Here is a 24,232-nt window from a genome sequence, read left to right as displayed (position 1 = left end):
GAGTAGCCTTGTGAAATCTTATGCCATCCCACTCCATCCTGCCCACGAGTTGAATCATCCCTTTGTCCAGCATATCCACGCTGTATATACTACCTGACCACTAGTCACTTAGTAGCCTTCTCGTTTGTCAGATTGACTGTCATATTGCAGTGCTTCTGTTCAAGTAACCCTTATTTTACTTAACAGCGGCCCCAGAGCAAAAGAGTAGTAATGGTGGCAGTTGTGGTATGCCAAAGAGAAGCCACAAAGTGCTTCCTTTAAGTGAAAAGCTAAAATGTTCTTCACTGAATAAGAAAAAAAATCAGGTTTGGTACCTCTGAGGATTCAGACAGACATCCAGTGAGTGTCTTGGAACATGTCCCGTTCTGATAAGGGAAGGGACTCCTGTATTTTGTTTTTTGATTTATTCCCATTTCTTTCTTTTCCCCACACCCATCTCACTTCTCACTGTAGGCAACTGTTTTATGTGATGGAAACATATTTTTTAATTCGTGCATATTCTTTTAAAATTTAAAGTGACTTGGGGTATGTATTATTATATAAATGTTACTGTGCTATATAGCTTGGGTTTTGCCTTACTTTTTCTACTTCTGTCCATGGTGGATTATGTTCACAAAGTTTATTTCCTCTAACCATTTGATTGTATCCCAGAATGTTCCTATCACCACTGTTACCCGCCTCCTCCTCAAATGAGTCACCCTCACCCTTTTCTCTGTGTTCAACGTGGATGATCCATATGACCCTCCCCTCTAGCCTCTGCTAGCTGCTCTTTCGGCTAAACCATCATTCTCCTCTGTGAAGGAGAGTTTAGATTGCAGACTTCACAGCAGAGAATCCATGAAAAAGCTTCTTTTCTACATTGAGAAGGAAGGTGATGCTACAAGTGATATTTTGTTGTATTTCATTCTAGAAGAATTGTGGCAGATTGATGACCAGACAGAAAGCTATCAGCAAAGAGAAAACAAATCTTTAAGAGATGTCGTTTTCATCAAGAAAATACTGACTGCAAAGAAGGATTATGAATATAAGGACATTAGAAAAATAATCCATGTGAGCCAAAACATTCTTTCCCCCAAAAGAGCCCATCAGTGTGATTCATTTGGAAACGCTTTGAAGCATAATTTAGATTTACACAGTCATTATAGAAACAGTGCATCAAAGAACATGAATAAGATTACTGAATATGGTAAAATTTCTTCCTCTACTGACCCTGAGTGTTCTCCAACAGGAGAGAAGTTATGGGACCATAATCAATGTGGAAATATCCTCAGCTATAAACAAGCACCCTCTCAACATCAAAAAATTCATACTGGGGAGAAATCTTACGAATGTGCTGAATTTGGAAAGATCTTCACCCAGAAGTCACAGCTCAGGGTACATATGAAAGTTCATACAGGAGAAAAACTCTATGTGTGCATTGACTGTGGGAAAGCTTTTGTAAAGAGGCCAGAATTCATTACACATCAGAGAACCCATACTAGAGAGAAGCCCTATAAGTGCAGTGAATGTGGAAAAGCTTTTTTCCAAGTATCTTCTCTCTTAAGGCATCAAAGAATTCATACTGGAGAAAAACTTTATGAATGCAGTGAATGTGGAAAAGGCTTCTCTTACAACTCTGATCTCAGTATACACCAGAAAATTCATACTGGAGAGAGACACCATGAATGCAGTGATTGTGGCAAAGCATTTACACAAAAGTCCACGCTCAAGATGCATCAGAAGATTCACACAGGTGAGAGATCTTATATATGTATTGAATGTGGACAGGCCTTCATACAGAAGACACACTTGATTGCACACCGAAGAATCCATACTGGAGAAAAACCATATGAATGCAATAACTGTGGGAAGTCCTTCATTTCTAAGTCACAACTCCAGGTACATCAACGAATTCACACAAGAATGAAACCCTTTATATATACGGAATATGGGAAGATGTTCAACAATAGTTCCAATCTCATTACACATAAGAAAGTTCAAATTAGAGAGAAATCGTCCATATGTACTGAATGTGGTAAGGCCTTTACGTACAGGTCAGAACTGATTATACATCAGAGAATTCACACTGGGGAAAAACCTTATGAATGCAGTGATTGTGGAAAAGCCTTTACTCAGAAGTCAGCACTCACAGTGCATCAGAGAATTCATACAGGAGAAAAATCTTACGTATGCATGAAATGTGGACTAGCCTTTATCCAGAAGGCTCACTTGATTGCACATCAAATAATTCATACTGGAGAGAAACCTTATAAATGTGGCCACTGTGGGAAATCCTTTACTTCCAAGTCACAACTCCATGTACATAAACGAATTCACACAGGAGAGAAGCCTTATATGTGCGCTAAATGTGGGAAGGCATTCACCAACAGGTCAAATCTCATTACACATCAGAAAACTCATACAGGGGAGAAGTCCTATATATGTCCTAAATGTGGAAAGGCCTTCACACAAAGGTCAGATTTGATTACACACCAGAGAATTCATACTGGAGAAAAACCTTATGAATGTGGTACCTGTGGAAAAGCCTTTACCCAAAAGTCACACCTCAATATACACCAGAAAATTCATACCGGAGAAAGACAATATGAATGCCATGAATGTGGGAAAGCCTTCAACCAGAAATCAATACTTATTGTGCATCAGAAAATTCATACAGGAGAGAAACCTTATGTATGCAGTGAGTGTGGTAGAGCTTTCATCCGGAAGTCAAACTTCATTACTCATCAGAGAATTCATACTGGAGAGAAACCTTATGAATGCAGTGATTGTGGGAAATCCTTCACGTCCAAATCTCAGCTCCTGGTGCATCAACCAATTCACACAGGAGAAAAACCGTATGTGTGTGCTGTGTGTGGGAAAGCCTTTAGTGGCAGATCAAATCTCAGTAAACACCAAAAAACCCATACAGGAGAAAAGCCCTACATCTGTTCTGAATGTGGGAAGACCTTCAGACAGAAGTCAGAGTTGATTATACATCATAGAATCCACACTGGAGAGAAACCTTATGAATGCAGTGACTGTGGCAAATCTTTCACTAAGAAATCACAACTCCAAGTGCATCAGCGAATTCACACAGGAGAAAAGCCTTATGTATGTGCTGAGTGTGGGAAGGCTTTCACAGACAGGTCAAATTTGAATAAACATCAGACAACACACACTGGAGACAAACCCTATAAGTGTGTAGTCTGCGGGAAAGGCTTCGTCCAGAAATCTGTGCTCAATGTCCATCAGAGTATTCACACTTGAGAAGAACAGTGTGAGAAAACCTCAGTGAGATCTGATTGTATATCATTAAATTTGTTAGCAGAAAAATATGCATATTATAAGTAGAAATACCCCATCAAAGTGTCTCACATTATTGTAAAGAATAGGGCCCTGAATGAAGGGGGCCCTTCCCACATTACCACCACCTTCATTAAACCTTGAAGCGTTCATACTAGGAAAATTGATAGAAGGCTTCTCATAAAAATATGATGGGACATTGTTACCAGATTCTGCATAGGAGAGGTTATATTAAGTCATGTTAATGATAATCCTGTTTACTGTGGAATAGGTAGATTACCAACAGGTTGAATGGTACAACAACATAATGTATATGATAGTGACAGATCCTGAGTTCTGTGAGATGTCTGCTGCAGAACACATTATCTAACACCGTTTGGGGTGTTTTCTCATTCTTCTGCTGAATCTAACATGGTTGTGTGTGTCTGGTCCCCCATTGAGTATTTCCATCAAGAAAGAGATAACTCAGTAAAAAAGTTCTTTATGTATGCAGACACAAACCTCCGAGTGTATGTTGACCCATTATCCTCTAGCGTCATGACTTATAACCCCACCCCTTATCATCTCTACCACTAAAGTGTATTTGACCCTCATTAGTTCCTAGAATATTGTCTTCTGACACCCACATAATTGCATTAGTGCTAAATACTAATGTCTGCTGACTGCCATTATCTCATTTAGCTCCCAACATAGTGTTTTGTGAACCTCCACTACCCTCAGGAAAGCTTCTGAAAAGAATTTTCAGGTCATTTTGGTCAACTTTTCATCTCCATCTCCCTTTTGCTGTCATAGTTCTTCCAGCTTATTTGTCTGCCTTAATGCCCTGACATTTATAATAATAACAAATTAGAAACTCATATTAAAACACACCTCAACATTTGTTCAAGTCTTCTCTGTGTCCCATCTTTATGCCATGGACTCCACAAGCACCTTCTCCCCGTGTGCCTCAAACACATCAGTTCAGGTCCTGCCTCAGGGCCTTTGCATCTACAGCACTCATATCTGTGTGGTTAGCTCCTTCATGTCTTCCAATGGCACCTCTTCACAGAAGCTTTCCCTGTGCTTTTCTGCCTGGTTTAAAATTTTGACCCTCTCCCCTCTATCCTTTATCCTTCTTCATAGCATTTATTGCCACAATGCCCTGTATATTTTACTTGTCTGTGGCTCCTACATTAGAATGTTCTGTTTTGTTCACCACTTTGAACCTTGACCCGTGCCTGACAACAACAGACATTCCATGAATGCACACTGTGAAGTGTTGACCCTGCTCATCACAACTTTCCTTTAATCTTTTCTGTATTGCAGCATATGATGCTGCAATGGGGAGAACCAACTTGCCTAAAACACCAGGCTTTTTCAGCTTGTTTTTACCTGGCCTCTGCCTCCTTTCCCCAAAGCTGAAACATTATTATAAACCTTTTGCCTGATGCCAGCCAATTTAAAGAAGGGAAAACTGAGACAGGAAATCCCGCATAGATGCTTGGTGTTCAGGATTTCCTACCATGATTGTGAAATTCGCAGCTCCAAATACCCCACCCCAGACCCTCACCTATAGACCCACTCCTTATGTCCCGACAGGCCCACAGCTAATAGTATGAAGGGGCTGAGAGCAGGGCAGACCTTCCTGGGAAGTTAGGTGTCTGACCCAAGACTGGCAGCAGTGGTCTCTCAAATGCAGGCAGAGGGTCTGACTGAACACTCAGCTGTTGGGCAGCCAAATTGGAAAGAGCAGAATGGTTCCTCCAGGTCAGTCCACTGGTAACAACTGGGAGTGGCAAGTAATGGGGTTGTGCAAGGTGCTGTTGCCTTTGTGAACAACAGCATTGTGGTTGGGGATGGGGACAGAACCTTGTCAGGGGGCAAGGCTGGGAATACTCCTGAACCCTCTCACCCAAATTTGGTAGTGCCATTACTCCACCTTGGATCGATGTCTGATCCATCACTAACTCCCTTCATCTCACCCTTTGACAGTATCTGATGATCCACCATACTCTTATTCCTATCTTAGAACAATGTATGGTAGGTGATCCACTGTTAACCCCCTTTATCTCATTCAGTACTGTATCTGGGGCTTCACTAAATGTCTTGCAACCCACCATTATGCCTCAATTTATGACAGTGTTTGCTGACCCCCTCAAGAGAGTGTCTGAAGGACACCCCCCCCCCACTTCTTACCCCACTGCAGCACAGTATTTGCACACCCATTATCCCTCTTTCACTCAGTACTACGTTTATCACCCCTCCTTAATTCCAGGAAATACTGTCCTGGAGATGTCATTACCTCCTCCACAACTAACCTCCAGCATGATGTCTGTCACTTCACTTGTGACAAAGCCTAGTAATCTCCATATTCCCCATTTATTCCCACTTTTCACGTAAGTAGTAACTGATGACCACTTCCTACAATCTTCAGAATAGGAAGCTGTGATATACCCCACCTAATCCAACTATTAATAATGTCTTCTGATACTTTTACTACACTTCTAGTAGGATGCTTTGTGATCCCCCTTCATTACTTGTCCATTGCAACAATGGTGACTAATGATCTCCCATTTCCCCATCTAGCAGTGTTTGTAACTGTCCCCAACCCAGCATGTGGTGATGCCCTCAATACCTTCTCTGAACACTGGTGTCATTAACCTGCTTCCCTCCACACAAGTAAGGGCAATGACTGATAATGCACCATAAACTCCACATTATCCATCTGCATTTTGGAGCCTCCACTATCCCCCTCTATAGTACCTACATTAATAACCAGCAAAAAGTCTGCTGATGTCCATTACCTATTAAGAGTGTCTGTGAACCTTCCATTAAACCTTCCATTAAATACTGGTAGTTTGCTTTTCCCCATTGGTCTCCACTAACATAATGCTGGTTCCCCATTGCCCATATTGCTTCATGAGGCCCCTGTGTGGCTACTGCCAAGTTCTCCAGCATCGCTTCTCCACATCCCCACTGTTTACATGGACAAGAAACCTGGAAGAGAGAGAAGGGATGAGGATGAGGTCCTAGCCTCATAGGCCCCTCTGGGGAATTAGTGACCCAGAGTGGGCTGGGGAGGATCTGAGGGGCCCAGGAGACCACCAGCTGGGATTCCCATGATGCAACCAGAATAGAGAAGGCTGTGGATGTGGATTCAAATCCTGGTGCCGACACTGATCTGCTGAGGATTCTGGGCCACTCCAGCAAACCTTCCCCCTGAGCCTCAATTGCCTCACCTGTAAAATGGAATTACTGAGAATGAAGTGACTTAATCAGGGCTGAATAAGGGAGCAGGGCTAGTGGTTACCAATTAGGGTATCCTGTTGTTGTTAATATCATTACTGTTTATAAATGGACACAGCATCTGACCAACATCTGCATGACTGTGCCCAAACCTCACAGAGGGAAACATGTTATTTTTTTTTTGTCAACTCCAATTATTTCTCTCTTATATGTATTATGATATTATAGTACTGAGATATTTTTAAAGTCAGACTTATTGAGGTGTGCATAATCACCCTTTTTAGTGTAGAATTCTGAGAGTTTTGACAAATGACAATTATGTAATCAACACCACAGTCAAGACAGAGAACATTTCCTTCACTCCCCAGCATTCCTTCCTATCCCATTTTAGGCAGTCTCCCTACTTCCAGCCTCTTGCAGTCACTAATTTGATCTGTTACTGGTCTCTATAGTTTTGCCTTTTCCACAGTGTTACAGAAATATATGGGTATCTGTATGTACATATGTATGTATCCTTTTGAGTCTGACATCTTTCATTTTGTGATGTATTTGAGATTCATCCACATGGTTGTATGAGATACAGGTGAAAATAAGCTGATGAAAAGATGCTCAACGTCATTAGTCAGGAAAATGCAAATTAAGACCGTGATGAGATACTACTACATGCTTAGAATGGCTTAAAATAATTTTTTTTTAAATAGTACCAAAAGTTGTCATGGATGCAGAGCAATGGACACTTTAATGCGTTACTGTTGGGAAGGTAAAATGATATATCCACTCTGGACAAAAATTTGGCAGGTTCTTATAAAATTAACCATATACAATATACTATGAACCAGCAGTTCTGCTCCTCAGTATTTAACCTAGAGAAATGAAAAATTATATATGGACTCAAATGTTGACAGAAACTATATTCACTTGCCAAAAGATTGGAAACAACCCAAATGTAGTGGGTGAATAATTCAATAAATTGTAGGACATACAATGAGATACTACTTATACATAAGAAGGAATAATTTATTGACACAAGTTACAATATGGATGAATCTCAAAAAAGTATGTTTTACCATGTGATAATTTAAATTATATTTGATAAAAGATTATTAGATATTAGATTATAAATATAGGTTTGTATAATTTTATATGTGCATATTACTATTATAGTAATGTATATTTACAATATATAGCACATTATATTTATTGTATATTAAAATGTTTATTTATATAATATCTAATATGTATGATTACTGAATTATGTAACTTTTATATCAGACTTTCACACTTAAGTTATTTATATTTTTACATGTTTACATTTAATGTTTATAGTGTAAAGTTATAACTATAATAAAAGGGGCATACGGTCTGGAGAGCCTGCGGTTGTAGCTGGTCAGCATTTTTATTATTTGTCAGCAGCTCAAGCATCAAGAAAGCTTGTTCCACTTTGGACCTTTGCTCAGCTGTGTTCTCTGAGAGTACTCTGCTTCCCCAGCGCCCATGCTGCAGCTTGCTGTCCTTTTCTATTCTTTGGAGAACCCCCTGCCACCACCATCTCCACCATTATATGTGGAGTAACACACTTCTTGGGATCACTATTTTGTACTATATTTGTATTGCAAGTACCACTATCTGACCTGATATTAAATGTTTCTGGTTTGGGTTTATCATTCCCCCCTCCCCACTGGACTGTCAGCCTCATGATGCCCAGGCTTTGTCTTTTTTCAACTGTGTTCAGGGCACCCAGCACAGCACTAGCACAAAGTAGACACTCAGTATAAGTTTAAGTGGAAAAATGAATGATAGTAATAACAGTTGACCACGTGCCCCACACTGAGTGAGCTAAACTCCAGGGGTAGGGGATGAGGAAGGGAGGGTGGGTTGGTTACAGTCCCCTAATTCAAGATTTAATGCCCCTCCCCACACTTCAGCACACCTAAGCCCTAACCCTTTCTCACCCAACCACCCATCCTTCCCGTCCCTAGTGTATCTGACTTGCATCCTTCCCCAGTGTCCACAAGGTCCGTGCTGTCTCCGTACTCAGTCTCCTGGTTGCTGTGGGCAGGCCGTGTAAAGTGGGAAGGGACAATAGTGGGGAACCAACAGGGAACCATTCTGTCAGCATCCACCCCAGAACTTCTGTATCCCATCATTCCATGTGGTCTGCCCTCCATGAGGTCTACCTCCTCCACCAGAGGAACCACCAGTGGATATGAAACCCTGAGGACAAGAGGAATGTGGCAGGGCTGAGGTTTCCCAGCCCCAAGCACATTGCTGGACAATAAATATGACACAATGTGGCAGGTGTTGACATTTATGGCAAGGTTGGGTTAAAGCCATGATTGTCGGGGTGCCGGGAGGCTCAGTCAGTTAACTGTCCGACTTCGGCTCAGGTCATGATCTCACTATTCATTGGTTTGAGGCCCGCATCAGGCTCTGCTGACAGCTCAAAGCCTGGAGCCTGCCTTGGATACTGTGTCTCCCTCTCTCTCTGCTCCTCCTCTGCTTGTGCTCTGTCTCTCAAAATGAATAAATGTTAAAAAAAAAAAAAGCCATAATTATCATGGGCACTTGCCCTAATGGCAGGATAGGCTGAACACACCAGCCTCAGCCATCAATTGGGACTACTGGTGCTGGTGTGGCTGTTACCTATATTATACCCTACCCCACCCCACCCTACTTCCCATGCCATACATCATACCATACCATAACCATACCATACACTTACTAACCATTTTACATAATTCCATAATTATATTAATTATATTATTGTACTGAAGTATAATTAATATAATTTAGAAAAGCTCTGTCATTATTTGCACTATGCCTGTAATTATTAAGATACCATGTTTAATACCAACTCTGATGCTAAGAAGTCCTGTATCCCTTCCGCCTTCTGCCACCTTCAGGTGGCAGTGACGTTTGCACTATATTTACACCATAGTGCTACCTCTAGAAGTGACGTTTTCCCCTCTGTCAAATGAGCTCTATTAGATTACTCCCTTAGTGATATTATAATTGTACTATTTTAATATTTATTATAATAGCATTGCTATTAAAACAAAAATTGGTGTTTCCATCCGTGAAATGGGACAATGTAATCACCAGTTTAATACAATCATTTGAATTACATTAAGGTTATGACTATAATTGGGGTGCTTGGCTGGCTCAGTTGGTAGAGCATGTGACTCTTGATCTTGGGGTCGTGAGTTCCAGCTCCATGGTGGGCATAGGAATTACTTTTTAAAAAGCTTATGACTATAATTAATGTCAATTCTGAAAACCTATGGTGTGTTCCATTACACTCCGGAAAATGGCATGTTTATAATGCATCCCTGACTACATTATTAATTGCTATGTAACAAGCTACTCAAAACCTAATGACTTAAAACAATAAATATTTATTCTCTCAGTTTCTGAGGGCCAGAAATTTGGGAACACCTTAGCTAGGTGGTTCTGGCTTAGGAACTCTCAAGAGGTTAAGTCATACTGTCAGGAATGATGACAATTTTATAAACTAGAGGGAAATAGTCCACATATTACAAGGTCTCTGTGAGGTTTAAATGACAGAACCCAGTACACAGCACTAATAGTGATTGATGATGATGGTGATAATTTATTAAGTGAGTGCACCAGTCCCTGTTCTAGGCACTTTAAATCTATAATAAATCCATCCACACAACAATGCTTAAGATGGGCTCATTATTCCCATTTCATAGATAAAGAATGTGAGTTGTAGAGAAGTAAAGTGTCGTGGACTCTGGGTCTGGAGTTCTCTCTTGTCCAGCAGGACAGCAGACTCAGGATTGAAATGTGAGAGGCTAATGTCTGGGAGGAGACAAGAGCCTCGAGTAAGAGTTCTTGCTCCGTTTTTATTTGGATCAGAAAGCTTACAAGTGTGATGGACGTGCACAAAGAGACAATGAAACCATGAACATTAACTCATGGGTGTGAGGGAAAGGGGGTTTTGAAGATATGCAGTATTAGGGGTTTGGATCAATACAAAACAAAATCCTGGCACCAACATCCTTGCACCGGGCAGATGGTTTCTTCATTTATTTTACAGCAGGCATGAGGCGCCAGCTCTGTTTACCTAAACTGGCCTAGGGTACAAGAAAGACTGAACATGCTACCTCAGGGTCAACAAGGCATGTTTCTTTTGCTAATTAGCTCCATTCTGGGCAATTTCACCCTGCTGCGGGTCTATAGCCTTGTTTACTAATTTGCCTATGTTGATCCTTCCTTCCTGTGAACGCAGCTTTCTGCTATTGTACTAAATTGGGGGGTGCTTCCACCCTGAATACCTAATCTTGTTTACCTAATCTTGGATGTTTTCATCCTGAGATTTCCTATTCCTCTACCTTTGTCCTATACTGGGGGCCTTTGCCCTGTTTACCTAATCTTGTTTACCCAATCTTTGGTGTGTTCATCCTGTGGCTTTCTAATTCTTTATGCCTTGTTAACCTATCGTGCAACCTCAGGGAATTCCTAAACTTATTCCCCACAGTAAAGGAACTTGCTCAAGATAAAAAGCTAATAAATAGCATAGGGGGATTCAAGCCCAAGCCCGTTGGCTGCAAGATCGATTATATCAATCCCCTTGGAATGCTGCCCCTTAAAAGTCATCGTTAGTATAATCACTTACAATTTGAATTATAGTATATACAACTATAGTTAAGGCGTGGTTGTAATACTTCTCTCCGAATAGGCTGGTTATTCCTATACCCCCACTGCACCCCAAGAAATAGTACATCATTAACATCATTATTATCTTAATATTATAAATGGTGTAAGCCTGGGGGATTCCTAAGCTTATCCCCCACACTTTACAAAGAAGAGTCACAAGTATTCACACCCTGGAGAGAATGTAGTTATATACTGACCCATCATTCCTGAAGCAGGGAAGGCAGAAGGTCAGGGTCAGAAGCAGTTAAGAGATTAAGGGTGACACAAACTGGAAAATGGCATCAACCTCCCATCACCAGAAGCCTCCTGAGACTGTTTTGTTGACACAACATGGTAATGAATGGCTTAATGACATTAGTGATTATGATTACACCAGTTCTAGAAGCTGTTGAGAAGAAAGGACATTTTCTGTTTCTTATGCTAGAAAGTAGTAGGAAGGCCTAGAATTATTAAACTTGAAACACAGAAATTGCATAGTGAGTGCTGACTGCAAAGGGAGCTCCCTAAGATACTTAAACTGTGGACAGGGATGAAGAGGATGCACACAGAAAGAATTATACTGGGGTTCTCTAGGATGTTTGTTTGTTGTTGTTTTTAATTATTATAGCTGAGTACATTGATATTGGGCCTCACTACTCATATCTAAATTATCTGGATGATTTTTTAATATATAGATTTCTGGGCCTCACCACCAGTTTCTGTTCTAGCATATGTGAGCTGGGGACCAAGAATCTAAATTTCTCACAGGTTCCCAGGTGATGGTGATACTGTTGGTAGTCAAGTCTCCCTGTGAGCAACAAAGACCTAGAGAGGTCAGTGGTTCACTCAAAGGCATAGAGCTTAGTAAAAGGTAGATGGCAACTAAAGCCAGCAAGTATGAGTCTAGAAACTAAGGGATATCTAAGAGAGGATGGATGGCAAAAGTTCAACAAATATCCTCCTGTCAGAGGCCTGGTAAGATTGATCCAAGGAATCTTTCCTGGTCCCCCAGACAACTCAATGAAGTTGAAGAACATGTCTGGGGCAATCAGTCTTTAGTGGTTAGGAGGGCACTGGAAGCAAACTTAGTTGTATTAAAAATGAGATGTTGGACTGCCTAGAAGTGGATAAATGTGATGAAAACCATGACTATGCTTAGAAGAGACAGATGTAAATCTCTGTAAGCCTGGATTAAGCAACAGTTTCTTAGATGACATTTAAGCACAAACAAAAAACAAGTAAATTAGACTTTACCAAAATTAAATACTTTTGTGAGTCTAAGGACGTTATCAGGAAGATGCAAAGACAATCCACAGAATGGGAACAATATTTTCAGATCATCTCTCTGATAGGAGTCTAGTATCCAGGATATATAAAGAACACTTAGACAGTAAAAAGACAACTCAATCTCAAAATAAGCAAAGAATTTGAAGACATTTCTTCAAAGGAGACATACAAATGAGCAATAGCCCATGGAAAAATGCCCAACATCATTAAAGAAATGCAAAACAAAACCACAGCAAAATACTATCTTGTACCCATTAGGATAGACATTTTTAAAAAATGGGAAATAGTGGAGTGCCTGGGTAGCTCAGTCAGTTAGGCATCCAACTCTTGATCTCACAACTTGTGAGTTTGAGCCCTGCATCAGGCTCTGTGCTGACAGTGCGGAGCCTGCTTGGGATTCTCTCTCCCTCTCTCTCTGCCCCTCCCCCACACTCTCTGTCTCTCTCAAAAATAAATAAATAAACTTTTTTAAAAATGGAAAACAGTAAGTTTTAGTGAAGTTGTGAAAAAAATTGGAACCCTCACAGATTGCTGACATAGATTTCATATACCTGTTGGCCATTTTTATGTCTTCTTTGCAGAAATGTGTATTCAAATCTTTAGCCCATTTTTACATAGAGGTACTCAGTGGATTTTATTGTCTTAAGTTGTAGGAATTTCTTATATATTTTAGAAATTAACTCCTTATCTGATATGGTTTGCAGTTATCTGATATTTTCTTCTAGTCCACAGGTTGCTTTTCACTGTGTTATTTCCTTTGCTGTGCAGAAGCTTTTTAATTTGATGCAGTCTCACTGGTCTGTTTTTGCTTTGGTTGCCTCTGCTTTTGGTGTTGTATCCATGCTGTAAAGCTTTCCCTCTATGATTTCTAGGAGTTTTATAGTTTCAGAACTTACATTTAAGTTTTTAATCCATTTTGGGTTGATTTTTATGTATGGTATAATACATAGATCCAATTTCATTCTTATGTAGGTGGAGATCCAGTTTTCCTAACATAACAATTTGTTAGAGACTGTCCTTTTCCCATTGTGTATTCTTGCCATCCTTGCTGAAGATCAATTGATCTTGTACGTGTGGATTTAGTTCTGGGCTCCCTGTTCTGATCCGTTGGTCTATAAGGTCTGTCTATATGTCTGTCTTTTTACCAGACCATAATGTTTTAATTACTAAGGCTTTGAAATATATTTTGAAATCAGGAAGTGTAATGCCTCAGTTTTGTTCTTCTTTCCCAAGATAATCTTGGTTATTTGGAGACTGTTTCCATGTGAGTTTTAGAATTCTATTGTAAGAAAGTAGCCCAGTCTCATTCCTTTGTATGTAAAAATTTTCCCAGCACCATTCATTGAAGAGACTATCCTTTCCGCCATTGTATTTCCTTGGCTCCTATGTTGTAAATTAATTGACCATCTACATGTAGGTTTATTTCTGGGTTCTCTATTCTGTTCCATTGAACTATATGTCTGTTTTTATGCCAATACCGTATACAGTTTTGATTACTATAGCTGTGTAATATAGTTTGAAATCAGGAAGTGTGATGCCTATAGCTTAGTTTTCTTAAGAATGCTTTAGCTACTTGGAGTCTTTCAGTTCCATCAAGTCTTAGGATCATTTGTTCTATTTCTGTGAAAAGTGCCATTGGAATTATAAGAGGGATTACACTGCATAGTACGGAAATTTTAATATTAATTCTTCTAGTCTAAGAACATGGAATATCATTCCATTTATTTGTGTCTTTTTCATTTACTTTTATCAGTGTCTTACAGTTTTCAATATGCAGGTCTTTCACTTCCTTGGTTAAATTTATTCCTAGGTATTTTATTCTTTTCAATACCACTGAAAATGGGATAATTTTCTTAATTATTTCTGATAGTTTGCTACGAGTGTATAGAAATGCAAGTGATTTTTGTATATTGATTTTGTGTCCTGCAACTTTACTGAATTCATTTATTAGTTCTACAAGGTTTTTTGGTGAAATCTTTAGGGTTTTCAATAGATATGCTCCGTCATATGCAAATAGTGATAGTTTTACTTCTTCCTTTCCAATCGAATGTCCTTTATTTCTTTTTCTTTCCTAATTGTTTTGGCTGAGACTTCCAACATTATATTGAACAAAAAAGGTGAGTGTGGGTCCTTGTCCCTGATCTTAAAGGAAAAGTTTTCAGCTTTTCACCATTTAGTATGATGTTGGCTGTGGGCTTGTCATACATGACCTTTATTATGTTGAGGTACATTTCCTGTCTACCCAGTTTGTTGAGAGTTTCATCATAAATGGATGTTGACTTTTTCAAAGGTTCTTCCTGCATCTATTGAGATGATCATATGATTTCTGTCCTTATTTTTGATAGTGTGGTGTATTACATTGATTCATGAATGTTTAATAATCCTTGCATACCCGGAATAAATCCAGGTCATGGTGTATGATCCTTTTAATGTATTGGTGAATTTGCTTTGCTAATACTTTGTTGAAGATTTTTACACCTATGTTCATCAGGGATCTTGACCTGTAATGTTCTTTTCTTGTGGTGTCCTTATCTTGTTTTAGTCTCCCACTACTGCTGGCCTCATAAAATGAGTTTGGAAGAATTTGAGAAGGATTGGTATTAATTTTTCCTGAAATATTTGGTGGAATTCACCACTGGAGCCATCTGGTCCTGGAATTTTGTTTGTTGGGAGGTTTTTTATTACTGATTCCATTACCTTACAAGTAATTAGTCTGTTTAGATGTTTGTTTCTTCACGATTCAGTATTAGTAGATTGTATGTTTCTAAGTATTCATCCATTTCTTCTAGGTTGTCCAATTTTTTGTGTGTATAATTATTCACAGTAGTCTCTTTTTTATTTTTTTTAAATATTAAAAAAAAATTTTTTTTTAACGTTTATTTATTTTTGAGACAGAGAGAGACAAAGCATGAATGGGGGAGGGTCAGGGAGAGGGAGACACAGAATCTGAAACAGGCTCCAGGCTCTGAGCTGTCCGCACAGAGCCCGACGCAGGACTCGAACTCATGGACCGCGAGATCATGACCTGAGCCAAAGTCGGCTGCTTAACCGACTGAGCCACCCAGGCGCCCCCACAGTAGTCTCTTATAATCCATGGTACCAGGTGTAATGCCCCCTTTTATATTCTGGTTTTGAGTCCTCATTCTTTTTTTTTTCTTTTGTGCATGTGTGTATGTGTTGCTAAAGTTTCCATTTATATTTTTTAAAAACCCAGCTCTTAGTTTAACTGATTTTTTCTGTTGTTTTTAGTCTCTATTTCATTTATTTTCACTCTAATTTTTGTTATTTCTTTCCTTCTACTAACTTCCAGCTTCATATGGTATATTGCATTTCCATTTTCTTTGTCTCAAGATATATATATATCTTTCAACATACATTTTAAATTTCACTTTTTATTTCTTCTTTGATCTATTGGTTGTTTAGTAACATGTTGTTTAATCTCCATATATTTGTGAATTTTCCAGTATTTTTTTTTCATATAATTGGATTCTAGTTTCACATTATTATGGTCAGAAAAGATGCTGATATAATTTTAGTCTTTCTAACTTATTAAGACTTGTTTTGTGGCCTAACATGTGATCTATTCTGGCAAATGTTCCACATGCACTTGAGGAGAACATATATTCTGTTGCTTTTGGATAGAATATTTTGTATATGTCTGTTAAGTCCATCTGTTCTAACATGTTGTTTAAGGCCAATGTTTCCTAATTGATTTTCTGTCTGGATGATGTATCCAGTAATTAAAGTGTGGTATTAAAGTCTCACAGTATTACTGTATTACTGTCTATTTCTCCCATTAGGTCTGCTAATATTTGCTTTATATATTTAAGTTCTCCTATGTTGGGTACATAAAGATTTACAAATGGTGTATCTTCTGGTTGAACTAACACCTTTATCATTATATAATTGACCTTTTTGACCCTTATTATAATCTGTGTCGTAAAGTCTATTTTGGCTGATATAAGTATAGCTGCCCCAGCTTTCTTTTGGCTTCTATTTGCATAAAATATCTTTTTCCATTCCTTTACTTTGAGCCTATGTGTGTCCTTTCTCTGAAGTTAGTCTGTTGTAGGCATCATGTAGATGGGTCTTTTTTTTTTTAATCTATTCATCCATTTACATTTGAAGTAATTATGGGTAGTTATGTGCTTACTGCCATTTCAGTTATATTCTGGCTGTTTTGTAATATATAATCTTAATCTAATCAAAATATTAATCATAAAATATCAGACAAACCCAAATCCAGGAATAATCTATGTAATAACTGACCAGCACAGTTCAAAAGTGTTAAGATCATGAAAGAGAAAGGACTTATCTAAGAATGAAGAAGACTACAGAGACATGACAGCTTAAGTGAATTGTAGGATCCTGGATCAGTACAAGTACACTACCATGATAACTGGTGACATTTGAATAAGGTATACAGGTAATTTTTTTTTTTTTAATGTTTATTTTTGGGAGAGAGAGAGAGACAGAGCATGAGCAGGGGAGGAACAGAGAGAGGGAGACAGAGTCCTAAGCAAGCTCCAGGTTAGGAGCTGTCAGCATAGAGACTGACATGGGGCTCAAACCCATGAACTGTGAGATCATGACCTGAGCCCAAGTCGGATGCTTAACCGACTTGTGCCATCCAAGTGCCCCAAGGTATATAGGTAATTTAACAATATTGTATCAAAGTGCACTTTCTGGTTTAGATCATTGTACTATGCTTATGTGAGTTGTTATCATTAGGGGAAACTGGCTGAAGTGCATGTAGAGTCTTTGCTTATGGCTTAGTTCTAACTCTAGAATAACTTAAAAATAGAGTTTAAAACCTGGGTCTCAGAAAAGCTTCTAGATGAAAAAATAATGAGAGGGTTGGAATGTCGTCATATTAGGCTGATTTAAGAATCACCAGAACAAAGAAGAAAACACCATGGGAGGAAGGTCTTATTTAAATTTAAATATACATGGGGCACCTGGGTGGCTCAGTCCGTTAAATTTAAATACACATGGATTCTATTGCTAGTTATTTTGGTAAGAAAAACAAGAGGTTTCACGACATAACTAATGGTTCTTCCTGTGAAATTTCTTTAATATTAAGTGCAAAATGCCTAGAATGTAGCTTTCAAACACAAAAATACCATGGTATGTGTTTCCCTAAAATTTATATAATTAAAGTAGGAAAGTCAATTACATACATAAAGAGCCAGAGGAAGGTGTGAAAGTCAGTGATAAAAGATATGAAGGTGACTGAGAGAGATGTTATTCCACACAACAAAGCTGAAACCAATTTTCTAAAATAGGGAACATAAATTTAGATATTTAATGCAGCCTTAGAATTTCAATGGAGAGAGTACTGTATCTTCTGAATTATAGGGGAACAAATGACCTTACCCGGTGATGATACAAAGTTGCTGTAGTCTCCAGCATTACATCTCTGTATAAGTCTCTCTGAGCAGAGCTCAGACATTCCCACTCTTCCTGAGAGGTCTACAGCTACATCCTTGAATGTCATCAAACCCTGAAAGGAAAAATCCATGTAACATCTCTAATAGTAAAACAAAAACAAAAACAAAAAACCCTGTATTTCAGATCAACAATAAGAATATAAAAAAGCATTTTCCTGGAGGGATTCTATAGTAAACAATAGGCTGGAATGGGATCCTTAAAACACAGGAAGGGGAAGTAAGGAAATTAATACATCTATGTTGAATATCACTGTGCTTTGGTGTGGATATAGCCTCCTGCTACTGTGGGAAACTTCTGAGTCAGACGTGTAGTGAAGCAAACAAAGTAAAGCATGACCGTTAAGATTCATTAGTTCTATAAACATGCTAAACACCACATTCTTCTGTAGAGTAAAGGGTTAACTCAGCAGGTTAGGACAGCTCAAACCATACGCATTCCAAGAAAGGACTAGCCTTTGACTAGTTCCTGGAAGGTAATTTTTTTTTCCTGGAAGGTAATTTCTGAGCCCTTATAATAGCCTGCCTGATAAAGTATTTTCATATGCCGAAGAACTTGGGCCATAACAATTTGGTCTCTATGGGTCTACAGGCTGAATAGCTAAGGTCCGATGGCTGCTGGGAGCCCTGAGAGCCAATAAATGGGTCCTGATAGGAATAGACACATAACATTGGACTAGACTTTGCATGGTAGATGTGAATGCTCAAAATACTATAAAAGAACTTGAATAGAAGACTGTATCAGTTGAGACCACTGTGTTATATTTCTTCAGACCGGGAAACATACCTTACACCCCCAGTGTCCAATAATGTACTAAGAGGTACCATATCAAATGGACATATTATGTTGCATATCATCCTCAGAGTAGTAGTGGTTTGATAAAGAACTGGGAACAGGAGAGTAATATACTTGTTAAGACACGTTCTCCATGCCCTCTGCCCACTTAACAGATGAGGTCAGGGAGACACTAGCATCTTCTACTCATCTTTATGTCAAAAATAAAGTCAAGGTTGAAGCTACAAAAACCAGGGCTGCAAACTCCTCAGAGGTCCCAGACATCAATCTGGGGGCAGTCCTGTCTTGGGAGGGTTTCTAGGAAGTATAATTTCGTCTATAGAGCTCCCAGAAGGATCCACTCTTCCTCAGGTGTCTCTCCTTGATATGGGGTCTCCTTCAGCTCTAAAATTCTAACCCAAGAACAAAGCTGTGGCTCAGGGTTAATGAATTTTGGCTGTTAATCTCACCCTGTGGAATGATGACTGTGAGAGCATCCTCTGCTCACACCATCACCCTCTTCTGTATCAATCTATCCCCTAACCCTGACTTCACCCCACAAACTCACACTTCATCCCATGCCCTCCATTCCTACAGAGCCAATAATCACAGTGTGAACTATCTGCAGAGAGCTTCCCACATCACACTCAGAGGTTTCTCTGTGGACCTGCCCACCTCACAACCGATACAAATGAAGAGGTTCTTGACCTGCTAATTCCAGGTCCAATGGCCTCTAAGAACATAAATTCAAACTGAGAGAAGTCTCAGAAACATCAAACAGTATCAGCAGGCATGGGTTGGGTACACGTGTAGGTTCTGGAGAGAGATGTTGCTCTTGGCGTGAGTCTCCCAACACAAAAAAGACCTAGGAATTTAACACTTGGGTCCCTGAAGCTTTGGAGAATTCTGGCCCTCACTCAGAATGCACATGCACTTTCTATGGCAGCTGCTTCCTGGCTGAGCTTTATTCTGGTGGGTGTTTGGCCCTAGCCTTGGCATATGCCCTTAGGTCTCATTATTCTGAGTGATCATGTACTTGCAGGCATGTTTATATTTTTGCTATACTGCTCTGTGTGATGCTTTTTCTTGTTTTGTCAAATTGGGGATGAGATGATTAGGATTTGAGACTGCACACATGTTAGAAGCTTCAAAGAGTAGTTTGTAAGTTTGACTTTTGAGACTTAAACACTATCCTTGGATCCAGCAGATCTAAGATTCCATCCTTTGGAATCCTTCCATGCTTTGATGGGCCAAATTTTTATTTATGTACTGATTAGAAAGAAAATGAAATGGTGACATAATCCTTTCTTTATTAATTAGCTTTTTTCTTCTTGGCATTTTTAATTATTTTTTTTTAAAGTTTATTTATTTTTGAGAGAGAGAGATAGGGCATGAGCAGGAGAGGGGCACAGAATCTGATGCAGGCTCCAGGCTCTGAACTGTCAGCACAGAGCCTAACGCGGGGCTTGAACCCATGAACCGTGAGATCATGACCTGAGCAAAAGTTGGACAGTTAACCGACTGAGCTAACTAGGCGCCCCTTGATTATCTTTTTAATGTCTGCAGGATTCAGAGTGACCCTAGTTTTGTCTCTTACTCGTTCTGTCTCTCTGTCCATCTGATGGAAATGGAAAAGTAATGTGGCATGTTTTATACAAGGAAAAATAAATGTAGCATTAGGACACAAAAATGAATAATAAATAACCTAGAACTACATGCAACAGCATACAATGGGTGAATCACACAATGTTGAACAAGAGAGTTCAGACACAAGAGTATATACTGTGTAATTCCATTAATATAAAATAAAAAGATTGCCAAGCCAATTTTTGCTGTTAGAAATTTGGATACTTTATGATGCCGAAAATGTCCTGTGTCTTGATCTGGATAGTGAAATAAATGGATGTGTTCAGTTTCAAAAAATCCATCCGGCAGTACTTAGGCTGTATGTGCTTTTAGGTATGTATATTACACATCAAAGAAATTACTATTACCAAATCAGGAGGGCTTCTACTGTTTTGCTCCAAAATGTACAGAGCTTATAAATGATCACTACTACCCTCACAGCAACAAAAAGTTAAGCAAACTGAACACCAACTGAGTGTGGACCAGCTTGAGAGTTAAAAACTTCTACAGGCCCCCACTGTCTTGAGTTTGACCTCTGAGAACACCACCACTTTCTCAGAGAGAAAATCGGAGGACATTCCCCACATGCTCCTAGCAGAGGGGAAAGTAACCATTTTGAAATATTTCTAGATATTCTGTTGTCCACCTGCCCGCAGGTGATGAGAGAAACAAAGACAAGAGAAAAGTAGCATGAATTAACCTCCTTACAGCTTACCCACTGACAGACACCTGAAACATGAAGAGCAGAGAGTGACCTTCCTCAAGCACCTCATGGATGCCTTATTTCCTTCATGTTTTTGTTTCATTAAAGACTAAAAGAAACCTTATCTTAGCAGCAGCTAGTCCCTCAAGGTCCTGAAAGCCTTGCTTCCAAATGCCTTAGAGACTTACTTTATCTCATTCCCCCCAACACCTCCCACAAACCTAAAAATATATAATTAGTCACTCCTCACAACCCCAGGGCAGCTCTTTCTGTCCCGCACCCGTCCTGTCCCGTGCTTTAATAAAATCACCTTTTGAACCAAAGACATCTTAAGGATGCTTTCTTAGCCCTTTGCTCAAGAACCCCATCAAAGGGAAACTACCAGAGACTAACCAATGTGAAAGAAGGGAAATACCCAGCCCCCTCTAGCCATCATGTGTCACCTAACTGGTTGGGGGAGGAGTGGTCCTGAGAAGAACTTGTGCAGGTCGCAGCTCAGGGTCGCAGGCAAATTGAGAGAGGAAGACCCAACCATACTAGTCTAAAATGTTTCCCCAACCCCTACATTGACACGACTCCTGTGTAAAAACAGGATTAAAGCTGAACAAAGAAAAACCGATGATTATCTCAACTGATCAGAAAATTATTAACAAAATTCAACGCCCTTTCATCATAAAAACATTCAACAACAAAACCCTTGCTAATTACTTTGTGGATATCGACAAACTAATATTAAGGTTTATATGGAGAGGCAAAAGACGGTGAATACCCAATACAAAACGGAATGAGAACTAAGTGGAAGGTCGACAAAGAACCGTCCAGTCAAATCTTAATATATATATATTACATTTCTCTTTGGTTATGCTTAGAAAAACTATTCCAACACCGATATTACAAACATACAAAATTTTCACCAGATCACTTTTACATTTAATTAAGTCCACATTGAATATAAAAGTATTAACTAAATACTACTTCACTCCTACTCACTATTATTAAATGTAGCTAACACGATGTAGTGAGAAAGCCAGCCCATTTCTGGCAATATCAAAAGTTACTTTCCTGTATGTTATCACCAGGTTGCAGCTACCTTAGGGAACACTACACCAGAGTCCCCGCCTTGGCCCTGGGGGCCGCAACCAATGACCCAACCTTGAGGCTCTGCACCCACAGGCCTGAGGCTTCGGACAGCCGCCAGTTCCGGATCGCCCTTCTCTGCCTTCTAGCCTAATCTGGACCACCAAGACTCGCACACTGCGCCCTCGTCTGTTTCCAGGCGAGCCCTACCCGCCCTCGCGTGACGCGTTGCCCGGCCTGGGAGGTTCCCTAGGCCGACTAAAGTTCCAGCAAGGCTGCTGGGATTTGGGCTATTTCTCCCATGAGCCATCACGGCCACGGACAAGCAGGCCCGAACTACATTTCCCAGAGGGCAGCGGTCAAGCGATCTTCGGCTTCTCTTCCATTTTCGCGCCAATCTGGAGCTGTGCAAGGTGAGTTGAACTCCCCTCGGGATGTAAGAGGCACGGAGTGCCGACAGGCTGGGCTCTGGACAACCAAGTTCATGAGGGGTGTGGGAGGAAGTCTTTGAAGTATGGAAGCCAGTAGTAGGGATGGGGGGCGTGTGTGTGTGTGTGTGTGTGTGTGTGTCTGTGTCTGTGTCTGTGTCTGTGTGTTCGCGTGCCGGGACGTGCCTCCGTTAGAGAGAGTGCGATCGTGAAGTGAGGCTGAGACAGGTGCGTGGCTGTGCTCTGTGACGTGCATTTGGTTGCATGTCCTCTACCTGTGTAGCGATTGTTGTGGCTCTGTTGTGTCATTGTCCCGTGGTTCTAGGTTCCCTGCTGCTTCCTTCGTCTTCTCTCCTCACAGCTACTTGCGGCTGCCACAGAGGAATGGCCGTAAGAAAGAAGTTGGAGGTTGGGAACGCCTTGGAAATTCTTTACTTGGGAGCTCTGAGGGGCAGCCACGTGTCTCAGGACCACGGCGTTCCCAGAGATCTGACCACAGGAACTTGCTGTAAACCCTACACAGACTCCACGCTGTCCCTCTTCCATCTGTTTTTGTGTGTGAGCAGGGCGGGCGTGGACCTAGAGAATATTGTACAACGAAGTCATTCTGTGCTCCAAGAAAAGCCTGGCGTCCTGTGACTCCCTATCTGGTCCTGCCATTCCCCAAAAGAAAGACCCTGATGAGGAGGAAAGAATTGTTACATCCAAAAAATCATTGTGTGAGCTAGTTTTTCTATCATAAAGCTATTGGTTTTAGGGCATGCTTTCCTTTGTCTGAAATGTCCTGATCGTGATCTTCTTTCTTCCCAGTGGATGTTGGGTGCTATTCAGGTAAATCTTGCTAACATTCTCATGTTCATTGGGCTACCATTCATATCCTCCTGTGTATTCTCTTATTGTAAACAGAACCCAAACAGTTTAATTTTTTTTGGTCTAGAATCAAGGATAATTTTCTGGTTTATGATGATGGAAAAACTAATATTCAGGATTATGGAACTGTTTAATGAATAATTAGCCCATATGGTTGAATATTATGCAGCTAATAAGATTATGTTTATACAGAGTTAGACTTAAGGAAAACATACACTCTAATGTTAAGCAATATTCATGTTTAAGAACAGTAATACCCTGGAAATTTTTAAATTATATATGAATCCCACTTTAAGAAGGCCATTGTGAGAAATTTTGCAAGGAGTCCATTAGAAGTAATATTTTAATTGTGTTGAGGAAGTGTGGTAGTGTAGCTACATTTATCAAGCATGTACTGTGCACCAAACACTCTTCACCTTTATTATATTCTCTGTTGCAATCTGCAAGTGCCACTTACCTGTATTTGCATTCTCAGTACAATATTGATAATGAAAGTGTTTATATTGAGCATATATAACCAAAAGATATGCAAAGACTGTAGGTGTAATTTGTTTCCCTTGTAATGTGTCCCCATGTCATGCATAGGGTTCAGGTTTCATAAATACAAGAATGAACAACCTGTTGTAATTTTTTCTCTGTAATCTTTTAAAATACATTTGTCATATGTTGAAATGTCTTTTGAAATATTTTGTAATATGTCAATTTCTGGTGATGGCATTACTGAAGGCTTGCTGTAAAACACAGTATCTATCCTAAGGAACTTCTGATAAAGTATAAAGCACTCTTATTCCCACCATCTGGAGATTGCTGTTAATATGTTTTCTATTTAGTATATATGTATTGTTTTGTTTTG

The 24,232-nt window shown here is 39.7% G+C and overlaps 3 protein-coding genes across 15 annotated transcripts in view; 2 read left to right on the top strand and 1 right to left on the bottom strand.

The window, feature by feature from the left end:
• The window catches only part of LOC102960504 (zinc finger protein 585A), a 59,314-nt gene extending 51,693 nt beyond the window's left edge, over positions 1-7,621 (top strand). For 2 of the 4 annotated variants that reach the window (XM_007096872.3, XM_007096873.3), the window contains exon 5: positions 911-7,621. In XM_007096872.3, coding sequence (XP_007096934.2) covers positions 911-3,246 — 2,336 coding nt within the window. In that variant the 3' untranslated portion in view covers positions 3,247-7,621. The remainder of the gene's footprint in view (positions 1-910) is intronic. The other 2 variants (XM_042968892.1, XM_007096874.3) reach the window with 2 other exon arrangements.
• The window catches only part of ZFP30 (ZFP30 zinc finger protein), a 125,735-nt gene extending 102,915 nt beyond the window's left edge, over positions 1-22,820 (bottom strand). The window contains exons 1-2 of one of the 2 annotated variants that reach the window (XM_042969033.1): positions 22,785-22,820; positions 17,830-17,956 (exon numbers count right to left, since the gene is read on the bottom strand). The gene's annotated coding sequence lies outside the window, so the exon portion shown is untranslated. Of the gene's footprint in view, positions 1-17,829; positions 17,957-22,156; positions 22,240-22,784 lie in introns of those variants that run through there. The other variant, XM_042969032.1, reaches the window with a different exon arrangement.
• The window catches only part of LOC102968451 (zinc finger protein 573), a 44,319-nt gene continuing 42,499 nt past the window's right edge, over positions 22,413-24,232 (top strand). For 4 of the 9 annotated variants that reach the window (XM_042968946.1, XM_042968945.1, XM_042968938.1 and 1 more), the window contains exons 1-2: positions 22,422-22,494; positions 22,835-23,340. The gene's annotated coding sequence lies outside the window, so the exon portion shown is untranslated. Of the gene's footprint in view, positions 22,495-22,834; positions 23,341-24,232 lie in introns of all 9 variants that reach the window. The other 5 variants (XM_042968942.1, XM_042968940.1, XM_042968943.1 and 2 more) reach the window with 4 other exon arrangements.

Source organism: Panthera tigris, chromosome E2 (assembly GCF_018350195.1).
Source record: "Panthera tigris isolate Pti1 chromosome E2, P.tigris_Pti1_mat1.1, whole genome shotgun sequence".
Classification (NCBI taxonomy): Eukaryota; Metazoa; Chordata; class Mammalia; order Carnivora; family Felidae; genus Panthera; species Panthera tigris.
Note: the sequence above shows the minus strand (reverse complement) of the source record. Positions and strands in the feature narration are given on the sequence as shown.